The following is a 17582-nucleotide window of genomic DNA, read 5'->3' as shown; positions in this document are numbered from 1 at the left end:
CGCTAAAGCCTCACCAAGAGAGAGAGAGAGCGTGAGTGCAAAACATTCCTTTCTATCTCCTCACTGTCCCAGTATGTAACTCCCTCAGGCGTGAACATCCTCTTACTATCTCTAGTTTGTCAATCCCTCGTTCTCGGTCGTCCTATTATAACAGTGCTTGCACAAACAGGGGCCAGAGGGATTCAAAGGTGGGAATATCTCCACGGTGACATCCTGGTCTCCATGTGAGCAGGTGCGTAGAACATGGATCCACAGTTCCTGGGAACTCGCTTGCCCTGGCTATGAGCTCAGTCAAAGCAAAACGGACCGCTCACCTTGACAAACACAAACAACCACTGGACTCTTTTACTCTGGATTTACAGCTAGATAGATCACTTTAGTAGTTATATACTTTGCATTCCATTCTTGAATCTGAATCTTTGATCCATAATTGTTTTGGAAAGGATTCAGAGAACATCATTTGAATTTTCAAAAGACCACAAGGACTGGCTTGAACTGGTTGGATCTGTTTTGGAAATGAACAGTGCACAGACTTTATCCTTTAACAGGACGGAGATGGGAGAGATTCCAGAAAACTTCCAAGAACAGGAGCTGAACCATGAGAACACCACAGAATGTTCTCCCAGTGGCTTCCCGGGGGTTCCTCATGTGTGCGGACACGAGTCTGCAGCCCAGCGCTACACAGCAACACGCTTACTAGCAGGTTTTCCAGACAGGTAAGTCGAAGTTCACAAAGTCATGGAAATGTTATTGGGTCTCGTTAACCAGATTTGTGCCACATTTTAAGCCCGTTTCTTTCTTTTTTTTTTTTAAATGCATGCAACTTGAAAAATAGATCCCTCCTTGTCCTTCTATAATTAAATGTTCTTATCTCTAATCTTCCAGACCATCAATATTAGGGGTTAAAATAGGCTTGTATAATTGAAGAGCTTAAAATCTGATGCAGGTTCAACAAAAGTTGACATTTAAAAGAGCTATTCCGGGCATAGCAGATTAGGTCTTCTCCATCTGAAATGGAGTGTGAAGTCCTGGCAAAGTACAAATGGGTCAGAATTACTGAAATAGCTGCTGGTGCAGAAGGATATTCTGACCCACATATGGTGAGGTACATACAGTATAACCGCTTCACCTCTCTGTTGTGATGGGAGGAGACAAGGATCAAGGTTTTTAATGTCTACTGCCTCTGACACACACACATGCTACAATTCTTTGCAAATAAAGCCATGCTTATTATATGTACTTCCTTTAGACACACACACACACACACACACACACACACACACACAAACACACACCTAAATAAATGCTACAAATCCAAATGCAATTCCCATCTCACCCCACTGGTCCAAAAGCTCCCTGGATGATCATGGGATAAGTGTTCACATTAGCATTGCCTCTGACAATTTTGCCTGGTGTCAGACTTAAAGTAAAAGATCAGGCCATTGGTTGCTTTAATAAAAAAAAAGATCATAATCTGAGTTGTTGAAAGCCATGCCAACAAATTTGGAATACAATTTTTTTTTATTTTATGGTTAGCTACCCATGTTAATTACTGGATTGCAAAGCAAAACACACCATACTTGATCACAAGTCCCATTAAAGTGCTATAATTGTTCTGTTTTTAAAAGGAGCTACATTGCAACGTCTAAACAAATGGAAAAGAACATGGATAGAGGATATTATTAACTTGTTACATATTGAAAGAACTTTCAATGGATGGCCAAAGATGCTACTCACGCCGTATCACAACCTTTTTTTTCCTCAAAACAATTAGTTAATGCATACATTAAAAGACTACTTTAAACAAAATTAGTTCGGGCTTTCTCCTGGGCAAAATGCTGGGCAGTCAATGGATAGGATTTTAAATTTGCCTAAGCACGATCATCCTTCAGCAATTGGCATCAGGTAATTGGTTGTGGCTGACTTTTAAATCTAGCAGTGGTGCTAGACAATTACCAGAGCCACGTGTCCGGTCTCTGGTTATAACATTAGGGAATCAGGTCATTCGCTTCTTTTTGCATTTACTCAGGACTTCTCAGGAGAAGTTTTTAGAGAGAATATCATCCAAAAATTTATATTTTGCTCGTTAAATACATTAAAATGTAATGTAACAATGACTTGAATACAAAAGTATGATAAATAGGTTTTCAATTTCTGAATATGATGTTTTGATTTTTATGCTTTAAGTAAAAATGAGGTCTAACATTATACTAAAGAAAAGTCCCATTAAAATGTTGAAATTCTTAATAGAAGTGCTTATATTCTTACAAAAATAATGTAGTTAAAAAGTAATTGGACAGCTTTTGTTGTCAGTGTGGCCTAACCAACATTGACAAGTGACAAAAGGACCCCTGTTTAGACCGAGTGGGGGCTCAGTCTTCAGCTGGCTGGCAGAGCTGGCACTTACAGGTCACGTCACCTTTAGCGTACTGGCACTTTTTCCCTTGCGTAGCGCACTTCTGACATGTTGCCGGTTCTGAATCTGTGTCTGGGTGTTTTATAACGAATGCCGATTGAAGGAGTTTTAGTTAATGTGCTGGTCAGTGGTTTAGTTATTCTGAATGGATCTGTATAGTAGCATGCAGGCTACAGTCTGGTTAAGGCAGCAGGTTTAACTTTAATGATCTTTTAGCATCTCCCTAAATGCTCTGAATGGTTTTCTTTCTGCATTATATAGACTACACTACATTGGGAATTATAAATGTGTTTGGGTGGGTGGTGGTGGTTCCTTCAAGCACTTCATAACAAGTGCCACTTGGCTTTAAGGATGTTTTATTAATTAGTCCAATTGCTTTGATCCTGAATATTTAGTTACTGCTGCTTCGGTCCAACCAACTGCTTTTAAGCTGCAGGTTTAACACGTTTACTATGACTCTTACTTTCCAAAAAAAAAAAAAAAAAAATATATATATATAAATATATATAAATAAATATATATATATATATATATATATATATATATATATATATATATATATATATATATATATATATATATATATTTATTGTTAATGTGTGTTAGCATTTTAGGGAGGTTTAATCACAATAAAATGCTCAAATGGCTGAGATCCCGACTGTTCATTTTCAGCCCCAAACTAAACGTGTTCCACATCACTTCATCAAGTCAATCTTTTAAAAGAATAAAGTCCTGTGAACAGATGTACAAAAAAAAAAAAGAAAAAAAAAAAAAGGATAACATTCCTGGAGCTTGGAAAACACAGAAAAATCTGCCATAAATCAATGGTTCCTGACAGTGGACTGCCAGCCACACCAACCACAATGTTTAGATACTCACTAAAATACTTGATACAGGTGCATCTCAATAAATTAGAATGTCGTGGAAAAAAGTTAATTTCTTTCAGTAATTCAACTCAAATTGTGAAACTCATGTATTAAATTTAATGCACACAGACTGAAGTAGTTTAATTCTTTTATTCTTTTAATTTTGATGATTTTGGCTCACGTTGAAAAAACAAAAACAATTCACCATCTTGACAAAATCAGAATACTTCATAAGACCAATAAAAAAAAAATGTAATTAAAAATGTTAGTGAATTGTTGTGAGTTTGCTGGCCAGTCAAGCACACCAACACCATGGTCATTTAACCAACTTTTGGTGCTTTTGGCAGTGTGGGTAGGTACCAAATCCTGCTGGAAAATGAAATCAGCATCTTCAAAAAGCATCTGGTTGGTAGAAGGAAGCATGAAGTGCTCCAAAATTTCTTGGTAAATGGGTGCAGTGACTTTGGTTTTCAAAAAATACAATGGACCAACACCAGCAGATGACATTGCCAAATCATCACAGACTGTGGAAACTTAAAACTGGACTTCAATCAACTCCACCCTTCCTCCAGACTCTAGGACTTTAGTTTCCAAATTAAATCCAAAACTTGCTCTCATCTGAAAAGAGGACATTAGACCACTGGGCAACAGTCCAGTTCTTTTTCTCTTTAGCCCAGGTAAGATGCCTCTGATGTTGTCTGTGGTTCAGGAAATTCCTTGACAGGTCTGTGTGTGGTGGCTCTTGATGCCTTGACCACAGCCTCAGTCCATTCCTTGTGAAGTTCACTCAAATTCTTGAATCGATTTTGCTTGACAATCCTCATAAGGCTGCAGTTCTCTCGGTTGGTTGTGCATCTTTTTCTTCCACACAGTTTCCCCCACTCAACTTTCTGTTAACATGGTTGGATACAGCACTCTGTGAATAGACAGCTTCTTTGGCAATGGATGTTTGTGGCTTATCCTCCTTGTGAAGGGTGTCAATTATAGTCTTCTGGACAACTGTCAGATCAGCAGTCTACCCCATGATTATGTAGCCTAGTGAACCAAACTGAGAGACCATTTTGAAAGTTCAAGACAACTTTGCAGGTGTTTTGCGTTGATAAGCTGATTGGCATGTCACCATATTCTAATTTGATGGACTATTTAGGGTCCTTGCTGTTGGGAGACAAAAGATTCTGCTTTAAACTGCTGGTGGGGGAGCATTATTGGTTGGTTTTTTGTTAAATGTGAGCCAAAAATCATCAATTAAAATAACCTTTATTCTTATTTCTAAGAAGACTTAAGCTACTTCGGTCTGTGTGCATTTAATTTATTTAATACACCAGTTTCACAGTTTGTGTTGAATTACTGAAATAAATTAACTTTTCCACAACATTCCAATTTATTGAGATGCACCTGTACACGTTTTTAGACGTTCTCTTGGCCTGGTCTCTTGTTCTCTATTGTCTTGAGAAAAGCGCTTTTGCAGTTATTAAATAAAATGCATCTAAAAATGGTGTAAACTTCAAAATGAAATATTTTGCCATATGCATTTCAAACCATATCAAAAGGTTGCACCTTTTTTAACGTCCTTGGCATCCTGATTTGACACTGGCCCAGATATTTACATGATGAATAATTATAGAACATGAATATAGACTGTTTCATCCGGCGCACATGCCTGGACCTAAGTTAACTTCCGGTCTGTGTTATATTGGTCTGGCTGCAGTGCCTTCTACAAACACAGTTAAAGCCAAGGTGATGAGTAAACTGAAGTTGGGCTCAGGTGGTTGTGCTGCGGGATGTGTTTCCCATACATTTATTTATTTTTGGAGAGATCGCCACAATTTTAAAACTGATCGATTTTCAAAAAGGCTTTGTTAAACACGAGTAACGTAACATTACGTAACGTACTGCACGTTTAATAATAATAATTCCTTACATTTATGTTTAAATATCAAAACGAGGCACAGTTGTTTTTATATCGCTGTATTTCTGAAGGAGGGCTTGCATGTTATATGCCTGAAAGCAGCGTATGAGCGTACCAGCCCTGCTTCCTTTACAGCTGTGGGGAAACCTCTATTTCTCGCTATGTCTATGCTTTAAAACATCTCCTGCTGGCAAATAATGAATTGCATTTTCATTAAGTCCGCCTGATCCACGCAGCAAACATATTTTGTTTGTTATCAAAAAATATCTACTCTAGAGGGACTTGACTGTTGTTATTGATTCTATTTGGAGTCTACCGGAAGTTAAGTTAGGTCCACAAAAGCGCTCACGCGCATTAACGTTTGTTTATGTTGATGCCGTTGAAACCGTCTATACAGACTGATGTGGCGGTAATGAAAGAGTTAACCATGCCGTCACCACGTGGATGTGGAGCTGTTGAGGATATGACGCGGCGCTCTCCCTGAGCCTGCCTCGCTTTATATATAAAGCCAGTCTCATCACTAAAAAAAACGAATTCTACGAGACCCTCTGAAGGACCCGAACACTGGGACAATAGTCTGTATAGATGAATTAACCCGTTTTCGATAGCACATTCTCTTACAGAAAGCCCTTTTCATTTTCCCATCTGACGCGCATCAGCTCCAGATACACGCGTGCTCACCTACAGAAAAGGTTTGAGTTTAAATTTATTCGGGCATCATGTTAAATGCGCTTATTTTGTAATGTGTTGCAGGAGGAGCTCTAACAAAGACAGTAATCACCAGGTGCGTGTTTGCTTTTGATTTCGATAGAGACTCCGGGTTTCCCTGACTTCTATTTATTAATGCAACTCACTTAATGTAGGTCACCGGGCCAGTATTGCGAGGCTGTGGATTACTGCATCCAAAGAGAAACATGAATTTACAAATGCAAAATGTCCGTTTGTTGACGCCTGTCTGTGGGTGGGCAGGTGTCAACATCGGTTCGTTTATTTTTGTATCGCGCGTGCAGATGTTAGTAGGTCACGGCGCTGTGATATTTACATTATTGCAGCACCAGGATTGTAGAGAGTACATTTTAGTTATCAATTGACTGGGTTTACATCGTAAAACCTAAACGCTTTGCCTTGTTGACGATACACGCCTCGCGACATGTGGTTTAACACAGACTGAATCTGGCTTCCTGTTTCCTTTTAAATTTCTAAAATTAAATATTATTGCTATTACCTCCAAAACAGAAAAATTTAAGTGCTGAGATTTAAAGTGAACTTGAAGTTGAGATTGACATTAATATTTAGAGACCGAGAAATCGACCTATATTTGTCCATAATAAGACAACAATCATGGCGCGTGGCTGATACCATCCGCATCGAGTAGGCTAAAAACAATTGCTTATCAACTGATACTCGGTCACGGAGTCAATAAAAAAACAGTGGCGTTACCACTAGTACAGAGTAAAATACAATTTCAAATATCAGCCATTTTGGCCAAATGTAAGAATACATATATTAATATTTTAAAAGCTAATTAATAATATATTTAAAATAGTCTAAGGTATTAAAAACCGTTCCAAAAATCTACCGGTAACAGTCTAGGATTTCCAGATGTGCTTCCTTAGGGCCAGTTACTTGAAGAGTTCATCTCCAAAACATTTCTCTGGAGGTTTGTAGTAGTTTTAAACATCTTGATTGATTAGGCAGTTCAGGTGTGTTTGTTTATGGTTGGTGTGATTGGACACCATTTTTTTTTAATTATTAAGAGTTAATACTGTGTAAAATGTGTTTTATTTGCTGTTGCCCTTCCTGCTCTCAGGTTATCATTATATTAGTTGACAGCTACTACTATTTCTTGTTTTGATTATCTGATTGGTGGAGCCTTCTTTGCAGAATCATGGGTAATGTAGTTTTTCCTGGTAACAAACAAACAAACAAACAAAAAAACTACAACTACACACCTAAAAACATCGCTGATAAAAACAACAACAACAAAAAAATCCTTGAAATAGTGCAAACTGACGGCTTCAACAAAAGCAAATACCATTGATTAATAACTTTCCACATCACACTAGGTCTGTCTTTTAGTAATTGTTAAAAATTAATTTCCCTATGGAGAAAATGAATAGGATTTTTAATGGGAAGTTCAGAAAAGATGCTAAATTTCAACATCTGTTTACTCTATAAACAGAATTTCAATATAAATACAGAGATGGTTGGACTTTGCTCGAAAGCAAAGTGGCAGATTAGCTATGACGAGAACGGTGCTATTTACAGCTTGTGTTTGTGCATTTCTCTTTCCAGTATGGCAGACTATCTGATAAGTGGAGGAACGGGCTATATCCCTGATGACGGACTGTCTGCCCAGCAGCTTTTTTCAGTTGGAGATGGTCTCACCTACAAGTGAGTACTTTTCATTGGGTTCCTCTCCCTACAGTGATACTCTGTGTGTATGTAATGGGCATCCACATTACAGATCAGAACAGCAGTCAGTCCGAGACGGACTCACGGCGGAAGAGCTTTGCTCTATGGGGGACGGTATGACTTACAAGTGAGTAATACGGCCCTTTATTTAAGTCATCGTCTTCTAGTGAGCTCAATAAGGCAAGCAAACGTTGCAGCTGTATACAGTCTGGATGGACTATTTAGGGTCCTTGCTGTTGAGAGACAAACAAAAGATTCTGCTTTCAACTGCTGGTGGGGGGAGCATTATTTTAACTGTAACCTTTGCCATATGTTAAATTAGCCTGGTTAGGCCAGGATATATTTATTTAATTTGCATGATGGATTTATACAAGCTCAAATCAAAGGGGTTTCTTAATAGGGATAGTTCAGTAAAAAATTCAAATTGTTGTCATTTACTCTCCCTCACGTCATTCTAAACCTATGATATGTAAAAATTGATAGCCTGAATGCACTGTAAGTCGCTTTGGATAAAAGCGTCTGCTAAATGCATAATTTTTTTTATTTAATTTAAATTTAAAGCTGTATGGCTTACTTTCTTCTTTGGAACACAGCAGAAGATTTTTTTGATGAACATTGGGATTTAGAACAACATTGCCTTTCACTTAACGGCAAAAAATAAATAAATAAATAAAATAAAAAAACATTGTATTTACTTAAAAACATCATACAGGTTTGGAACGATGTGAGGGAGAGTAAATGTTTACAGTTAAATGTGGATTTGTACCCATAATGCATTGCAATGGCTAAGGGGTGAGATTAGGACATGGGGAGTTCACGAACAGTCTCGCCTTTAAGATTGACATTAACAAGGTGAAAGGTCCAGCTGAATAACAATCTTATCTGTAATGAAAAGCATGTAGGGATGCATTGTGGGCCGCGTGACTATCCTCACGCTGGCATCATGTGAGGTGGGAGCACTTCTACACATGCACATACACACAGACAGGGACAGAGAAAACAGTTACGTCTGTAATCCCCCTTAAATCTGACACGGTGCGCATGTGGTGAATTGATTTGTGTAATGTATGCATGCATGAGTGAGTTTGAACCGTTTTTTTCTTTGTATGGCATGTGACACATGAGGCTCAGACCTCTGTTGTACTGATGTGAGATGTCTCATCCCTGTGTTACTCTGCAGGCTTGTTGTAGGTCTTTTGAAAAATTATTTTATCAGAGATATTTTTATGTTTCCAGAAATATTATAAGGAATTCCACCATTTATAACATAAGATGACGTCGAGGCTTTATCAGTGTTTATTTTTTCTTTCTTTTCTTCTTTTTTTTGCTGCTATAAAATGCACATTATCTGGAGTTTATTTATTTATTTAAAATATATTAAAATGTTGCAACAGGCATCGATGTATATCAGATTTAATTTATTTCACACTTTTATTAGGGATTTGGGGCTTTTGTTACAGGGAAAGTTGACCCCCAAATTTAAATTCTGTGATCATTTACTCATCCTAACGTCATTCAAAACCTGTATGAGTTTCTGTCTCAAGTAGAAGACAAAAGATGATATTTTGATACAGTTTATAACTGACATGCATTGTATGGACCAAGAACACTTGAGACATCTCTCTAAATATATTCTTATACATTAAAGAAAGTCAGTCATTCAGGTTGGGAAAAAACCTAAGGGAAAGTAAATGATAACAGACTTTATTTTTCATTTAAATAAAATCTCAATTATTATTATGTTGTTCTTCGAATTCTATATCATTCGGTCTAAATAAATTACAAATAAAACTGTTGTTTTAAATACATGTTCGGTTTCCTTGAAATGTATTTTGCAAGGCAAAAACCCCAGATGTCCACCCATAACAGCTGCCCATTGCAGCCGTATAGCTGAACAAATTGGGAGACGGTATAAAAATTCAACAAAAAATGCTGTTTATAAATGTAGGTTTTAGTGGATCACCGTGTTACCAGGATTTGTTCAGAGCTGGTTGGTATAAATCTGTAGTCAGCGTGCCTGTGGTGATATTTGGCACAGTGTCCGTCTGCATATTTGGAGCTAGTCTGGCTTTCAGTCTGTACTGTCTTTGAGTCAAGTCAAGTTTACAGTCTGAGTCATCTAAAACTGAGACTTGTTGTGCCACCAGAGAGACCGAAGAGCTGAAAAAGTCAGCAAAGACTGCTGTGAGTTTACTAACTGATTATTGTAGATGCTGATATATACATTGAAGACATATAGGTCTGTAAACGGAACACAAAGTAGCAAAGCAACATGACTTGCTCAATCACAATCATTCGGAACATATCTGACGGTTAATATAAAGTTATACAGAGCAGGATTCTGAACCAATCCAATTTCATTGTGGGCGGGGCCATTGCATTCACTGGGCGGAGCTACCGGCACTATACAACAAATAGAAACTTACATTACTGGAAAAAATGTCCATTCATTATGGCTTGTTGGGACAAATAATCAGATTAACGTGGATAAGAGCTTTTATCTCTTGATGCCACTTCAGTTCTAGGACATAGGACATGCTGTAACAAATATTGTTTCCCTGCAACATTCCTGGCAGTCTGAACAATTCTTGGATTTGTCCAACTAAAAATCCAGACTCTAGCACATTTAATCAGGACATCTGTCTGTTTTGCCTTCATGGCCTCATTTATTAAGGCTCTTCCTGGACGTTGACACCCAGTGTTGTTGATGTTTAGGGGTGTGTGTGGTCAGCTCATGTGGGCGCAGAGGAACCCTGCCCTGTTCCAGCTGACACAGACTCCTTTTTTAGCCCACCACAAGAGGAGAAAATATGTTTACGTCCTTTAAGTCGCCTCTGTCTCTCGCTTTATTTTTACGTATACATGAACTGTTCAAAATTCATCTAAATTGTTTTTCTCTCACCACTGGGTTTTTGCACTCTGTATGAGGAGCTTTTTTTCTCTTGTTCTTGTTAGTATTTATGTCATGAAAAGATTTATGAAAGATTTCCGAAGGATCATGTGACACTGAGTACTGGAATGATGGCCGCTGAACATCCAGCTTTTCCTTCACAGGAAAAAAAAAAGACATTTTAAAATGGGAACATTTAATTAAAAATTTCAGACATCAAACTTTCGAACGGTAGTAGACGTTTAAAATTGACTGTGTTTCTCTTAAAGGAGAATCTACTTGCTTTGATTCTTGGTGACTTATTGTTTTCTCTCTCTGTGTTTCTCTCAATTGCAGTGACTTCCTGATCTTGCCTGGCTTCATCGACTTCACCTCGGATGAAGTGGTGAGTCGTCTGGCCTGAGTCCTCCACACTTTCACTCGCTCACTCAGTTTGTTTTTTATAATGACGCGTTCGTTTAAACAGCCTGTCTGTGTTTTCTCCGCACTCACTATTTTTAGCTAAATGGCTGTCTCCTTTGTTTCATTGCTCCCTGGTTTTATTGCTTTTTCCTTTTCTTCATCATCACAACACATATTCTCTAGATTTTGTTTAAACAATAAAACAGTGGCATAATTTTGATGGTCCGATAAATTATGAATATCATTGTGGTAAACATTTTACTTTTTATTATTACAAAAAAAAAAACCTATTGTTCAGTGTCACACATTTTGCATGTGACCACACGGATTGTTCCCTAATTGTGAAAGTAGAACTTCACTTATGTCGCCTTATTTGACTTCTGTAATGCTTGATTTAGCGGTTTTAAATTTGCATCAAATCACTCGTGAATCAGCGGCTTTTTTTACCCTTAATTTGAATTGTGTTCTATTTCGCAAACAGTGCAATAATCCACCTGCACACATTAATAGTTAATGAACTGTGAGCATTCTGCTCTTATCTTTTTTTATATTTTTGCCTTCTGCAGGCAATATAGGGTTTTAAAGATCTCTGTATTGAGTATAATAGTGAATTAAATGAGATCAAAGCACAAACAACTGCAAGTGTGACTGATATTGAAACTGAAACTCCTGTTTGGGTTTGTATAAGCAGGTTTAATAATAGCTTTAATGTCTGTGCCTGACTTCACAATCTGGCCTTCACCGAAACATAGATTTGGGAAATTTCCCACTGTGGTTTTCCCATGAGGCCACTCTTCCCCAGCGCTGTGAATGCAAAACCGTATTTTGGGAACTTAGGCTGTTGGTATTGACAAAGTGAAGGCTGTAAAGGGAATGCTTGCGAGCTTATCTGTGTAAGAGAAACACTTCTCAGAGCTGGTGTACAGATGAAGGTCGCGACCTTCACTGCCTACCCATCTTAACCACTTCCACCCACCTGTTTTTATTTTCATGCACTTTTACACACATTTAGGCATATATGTGGTATTCTTTGAATTATTTCTTTATGTTTTTTGACCTTTTAGTGTATTCATTTTAAAAGTTTAGGGTCGGTACAAAGTCTTTTATGATTACCAAGGCAGCATGTTTTTAAAAAAAATCAAAACGAAGTAAACAGTAATATTGTAAAATGGTATTTTAAATTAAAATAGCTGTTTTCTATTTTAATAAATTTTAAATTGTATTTTATTCCTGCAATGCCATACTGAATTTTCAGCATCATTATTCCAGTCTTCAGTGTCACATGATCATTCAGAAATCATTCTAAAATGCTGATTTACTGCTCCATAAACTTATCACGAATGTTGTAAACCACGCTGCTTAATATCTTTTTGGAATCTGTGGTTCTTTGAATCCTTTGTGGGATTCTTTAATGAATGTAAAGTTCAAAAGAACACCATTTATTTAAAATGGGGAGAAAAAAAAATTTAACATTAGAAATGTCTTTACTTTACGATCAACGTAATGCGTCCTTGCTGAATAAAGGTGTTCATTTCTTAAAAAATAAAAAACTTACTTACCCCAACCCTTAAAAAAAAATAAAAATACAGAATTTGGGATTTTCCTTAGTTGACAGTTATAAACATCAAAATTAAAAGAAATAAACATTTGAAATCTATCAGTCTGTGTGTAATGAATAAATAATATACAAGTTTCACTTTTTGAATGGAATTGGTGAAATCAACTTTTTGATGATATTCTAATTATATGACCAGTGTGTGTGTGTGTGTGTATAGATAGGTACAGCAGTTGTTGATTATCTTCTGTCTCTATTGGCCAGACATGGGACTGTATTGTCAAATTACAGTCACTTCCGTCCTTAATTTAAGAGATCATAATTGTTTTATTCACATTAAAAATTTTCTTACATACCTGTGATTTATTTTATGTAGGACCTGACCTCAGCATTGACCAAGAAGATCACACTGAAGACCCCACTCATCTCCTCTCCTATGGATACGGTTACCGAATCCTCAATGGCCATTGCCATGGCAGTGAGTACCTCTTAAATCCTTTTTATGGTTTACAACTGAACATCTGTCAATCATTAATTAGAATTTTCTGACTTGTTGCTCAGCTGATGGGAGGAATTGGCATCATTCATCATAACTGCACACCAGAGTTTCAGGCCAACGAGGTGCGCAAAGTGAAGGTAAGAGCGTCACCCTTCATAAATGTTTAATGTAAGGTCAGTGTCTTCTGTGTGTGTGTGCGCGCGCACTTGTACCTGTTAATATTTGATGTCAAGGTCTCGGTGTTTGTGCCTGCAGAGGTTTGAACAGGGTTTCATCACTGATCCAGTGGTCCTGAGTCCTCGTCACACTGTAGCTGATGTACTTGAAGCAAAAGTTCGACACGGATTCTCTGGAATCCCCATAACGGAGACGGGCAAGATGGGCAGCAAACTAGTCGGCATCGTTACATCACGGGACATCGATTTCCTGTCCGAGAAAGACAATAACAAACCCCTTGAGGAGGTAAGGCTTGCACAGTATATACAGTATTAAGTATATACCGTATTTTCCGGACTATAAGTCACACTTTTTTTCATAGTTTAGCTAGTCCTGTAACCTTTAGTCAGGTGTGACTTATATTTATCTAAATTAATTTGACATGAATCAAGAGATATTAACCAAGAGAAAACATTACCGTCTCCAGCCACAAGAGGGCGCTCTATGCTGCTCAGTGTTCCTGAAGCCTACACTGAAAACATAGAGCGCCCTCTCGCAGCTGTAGACGGTAATGTTTTATTTCGGTTCTTGGTTCTAAATAAATGCGACTTATAGTCCAGTGCGACTTATATATGTTTTTTTTCCTCGTCATGACGTATTTTTGGACTGATGCGACTTATACTTAGGTGCGACTTATAGTCCGAAAAATACGGTAGTAGCACACAATATATCATATCTCATGTCATCTCATCTCATTTCATCTTTATCCATCCCTCATGGCTGTGCGTCTGTAATTGTTTTCCAGGCCATGACTAAAAGAGAGGATCTTGTAGTCGCTCCTGCTGGTGTCACACTAAAAGAGGCCAATGATATCCTGCAACGCAGCAAAAAAGGTGAGAACACCACAACATAGAATACAGTGCAGTTTTACCATCACAGCCCGCATATCAAATTCATTTCATTTGTACGTTTAGCTCTCCAATCCCCTTCCACCCTCAAGAAACACTACAAAATACAGTGTTTAACAAATTTAAAAGGTCTCAATAAGTGATATTCATCTACTTGAACAGGTAAACTACCCATTGTAAATGACAAGGATGAATTGGTGGCCATAATAGCCCGCACAGACCTGAAGAAGAACAGGGACTATCCTCTGGCCTCCAAAGACTCCCGCAAACAGCTGCTGTGTGGCGCTGCCATCGGCACCCGTGATGACGACAAATACCGCCTGGACTTGCTCACGCAGTCTGGGGTGGATGTGGTGGTTCTGGTAGGTCAAAGCCACTGCAGCTTTTCTGAACCAAACATCTTTCAGTCACTAGTTTTGGAAACCGAAATGAGTCGCAAATATTCAGATGTTTATTTGTTTTTCAGGATTCGTCACAAGGCAATTCGGTATACCAGATAGATATGATCCATTACATTAAGCAGAAGTACCCAGATCTGCAGGTTGTGGGAGGAAATGGTGAATATGGGATCAAAATACTGGCAATTTCCACATACTTCACAGTTGTCCTCTCTAACCTCAGTCTCCGTCTCTCTGTAGTGGTTACAGCTGCTCAGGCGAAGAACCTGACAGATGCAGGGGTGGATGCTTTGAGAGTGGGAATGGGCTGTGGTTCTATCTGCATCACACAGGAAGGTCGGGACTCAGTCTCACACTTACCTACCCATAATTTCCCATATCGCCATACCCTCAGGGCGGTCCGAGAGCATAATTGTTCAAATATCAGCTTTAAAAAGTGGATTTAAAGTCAAAATACAGTGTCACACTTCAAGCGTTCATCATATCTACACAAATCAACTAAATTGCGAATTTTGCCAAAAGGTGGTGGTGTATCCCTATATTTCACAACACAGATATATATATATATATATATATATATATACTCCCTGTTATGTTGCACTATTTCTTTACACGTTAGCTTCATAAATCATGACGCGTGTCCATTTCTGATTCCTGCAGTCATGGCGTGTGGGCGGCCTCAGGGCACCTCCGTGTATAAGGTGGCAGAGTACGCTCGGAGGTTTGGGGTGCCGGTCATCGCAGACGGGGGCATCCAGACGGTCGGCCATGTGGTGAAGGCACTGTCTCTGGGGGCATCGACAGGTAATTGTTGTTATAATTCACTTTAACTGAAGAAATGTTGATGATAACATTGTGTCTGTTTACATGAAACGAGTGCATTCTGTCTGCAGTGATGATGGGATCTCTGCTGGCCGCCACCACAGAAGCTCCGGGCGAGTATTTCTTTTCCGATGGGGTGCGACTGAAGAAATACAGAGGCATGGGCTCACTAGATGCCATGGAGAAAAACGCCAGCAGCCAGAAACGATACTTCAGGTATGTGGTAGTGTGTGTTTGTATACTACACTATTCAAAATGAAAGACTTTATTACTGAACATTGTGCTGCATATACTTTATTCTGGCTGCTGTTCTTAAAAATAGTATGTGACTCCGTATGCACTATGTAATGATATATTATCATTACATGACTTGGTTTTCTGTGCTGATTGGCTTTGTTGGCAGCGAGGGTGATAAGGTGAAGGTGGCTCAGGGAGTGTCAGGTTCGGTGCAGGACAAAGGCTCCATCCATAAATTTATCCCATACCTCATAGCTGGAATCCAACACGGCTGCCAAGACATTGGTGCAAAAAGCCTCTCTGTGCTTCGGTAAGCACGTGTCAGTCTTTTATTACGCTTTCAGTTTGTGTCGAAGCACTATGAAAATTCCTACACCCTTTTTCTGTACGCATTCAGGTCCATGATGTATTCTGGAGAGCTGAAGTTCGAGAAGCGGACCGTGTCTGCTCAGGTGGAGGGTGGCGTTCATGGACTTCACTCGTAAGTCACTAGAGGGCACCAGTGCTCAACACTACCTTAATATGTCAAAGCTTTGATAGGTATCACTATCTCAAACTGCTGTTTTCACAGTTACGAGAAACGTCTCTACTAATGGCGCAGCCAGAACACTGAAGAGAAGCAGCGACCAAACACTTCAGACAAATCCTAGAACTCACCCCTCTCTGCCAGCACCCCGTTCTCCGCTCTTCACCGTTCCTCCGTCACGACCACCACAGTGAGAGATGGAGAAAAGAAGTGTTAAATGAGTTTGAGAACAGGACCACAAACTAATTCAGTACCCCCAAAAAAACATGGCGGTTTTGCACTCAAGGGAGCTTCAGGGTTAGCAAAAAGCTGCTCGTTTGTGTTTTTGCATCTGCGTTTATGAGCAGACTGGCAAATGCAGGGTGGCATTTGCAGCGAATACTCTCAAAAAACCTGATTCTGCAACCATGTTGATGTTTTCAAGTGTCTTTTTAGTTGGCATCGGTGTCTATATCACCATATCCACCTGCAAAATGATGACTGCCTTCGAACCTAGTTCTCCAACTATAATCGAGGCAATCTTTTCTGTAGTAGATTTGTAACTACTGAAGATGCGGCACGATTATATTTGTTATTTTAGAAGGCAGAGGCACAAAATTGATGTCAATTTTATAATAGTTAAATGTCTATTGTATTATCGGTGGAAAAGGTTTCTCTACATGCACTATCCCGCGTACTATAACTGTGGGTACGATTCATCCTGAAAATAATTATACCAAAACCGATATCTGTAGAAATACATACTTGCTCTGAGAGTGATGATAATGTGTCCAGGCTATTTTTTTGACCCAAAAGCTGGAACTTATACCGAAGGGTTTGATGATAATCAAGGTCAATTATGGATGACTTTTAATGCAGCCTTTGAGGAATTTTAACAAAGGACAGTAATTATGGGATCTGTGTTCATGCAGTTGTGACTCTGAGTGCTGTACAGGTATGACGAGTTTTCATTTGCATGCTGCAGTTTTCTTTAAGTGATGGTATCGTTTATATTATATACATAACTGCCAAGCGCATTTTTTGTTAACTTTGACTATTTAATCTTTTATGAAAGAGCTGTGAGTATCCTGGTCTATCTCCGGTCTTCTGCCCTACAGCTTTGCGTGTTGTGTTAACCTGTGACATGCCTTGAATTAGTTTAGTAAATGAAGGACACATTTGTCTTAACACAAAACATGCCACTCATTCCTGACAGATCCTGTGGCTTCATACAACTGCCAAATGAAGCATGACAACCATATGAATTTAAATGAGTGTTTCTGTAATACATTTTCCGTACTATTTGTTTATGCCAATTTTTCTTTCTTTTTTTTCGTACAAATCATGCATTCTTTATCTTAGCATTAAATGTGTGCAATTATCCCAGCTGTACAAAATACTCCATGTAACGATGTACAAAAGACATACTTGTCATTCTTTACATCAGCTTGATGTTGTTTGTGTTACTTTGCCCACAGTCACCGTCTCTGACAACTCAAGAGCCAAGTTTGTTTACCGCAGTGTACTCAACTGAGGCTGCATATCCTGTTCAGTATTGATGAAAAAAAGACATAAATAAAAATACTTATCAGTTATTTGGTTTG

General features: G+C 38.5%; 1 protein-coding gene across 6 annotated transcripts; it reads left to right on the top strand.

Annotated features, from left to right (window-relative positions):
- Nucleotides 1–179: 179 nt before the first annotated feature.
- LOC127974377 (inosine-5'-monophosphate dehydrogenase 1b-like) lies at nt 180–17573 on the top strand. 6 transcript variants are annotated; one of them, XM_052577612.1, is made up of 17 exons: nt 5492–5883; nt 5945–5975; nt 7487–7585; nt 7659–7733; nt 10833–10881; nt 12830–12931; nt 13015–13089; nt 13208–13414; nt 13914–14001; nt 14179–14378; nt 14483–14573; nt 14655–14750; nt 15075–15218; nt 15308–15452; nt 15640–15783; nt 15871–15954; nt 16045–17573. In XM_052577612.1, exons 3-17 carry the CDS (start codon nt 7488–7490, stop codon nt 16064–16066), a joined length of 1620 nt encoding a protein of 539 aa, XP_052433572.1. In that variant the 5' UTR covers nt 5492–5883; nt 5945–5975; nt 7487; the 3' UTR covers nt 16067–17573. The 6 variants fall into 6 exon arrangements, with proteins under 6 accessions (XP_052433556.1, XP_052433548.1, XP_052433572.1 ...); XM_052577588.1 differs by lacking the exons at nt 5492–5883; nt 5945–5975 and adding an exon at nt 502–716; XM_052577604.1 differs by lacking the exon at nt 5945–5975.
- Nucleotides 17574–17582: the final 9 nt, after the last annotated feature.

This window comes from Carassius gibelio, chromosome A4 (genome assembly GCF_023724105.1).
Source record: "Carassius gibelio isolate Cgi1373 ecotype wild population from Czech Republic chromosome A4, carGib1.2-hapl.c, whole genome shotgun sequence".
Taxonomy (NCBI): Eukaryota; Metazoa; Chordata; class Actinopteri; order Cypriniformes; family Cyprinidae; genus Carassius; species Carassius gibelio.
Note: the sequence above shows the minus strand (reverse complement) of the source record. Positions and strands in the feature narration are given on the sequence as shown.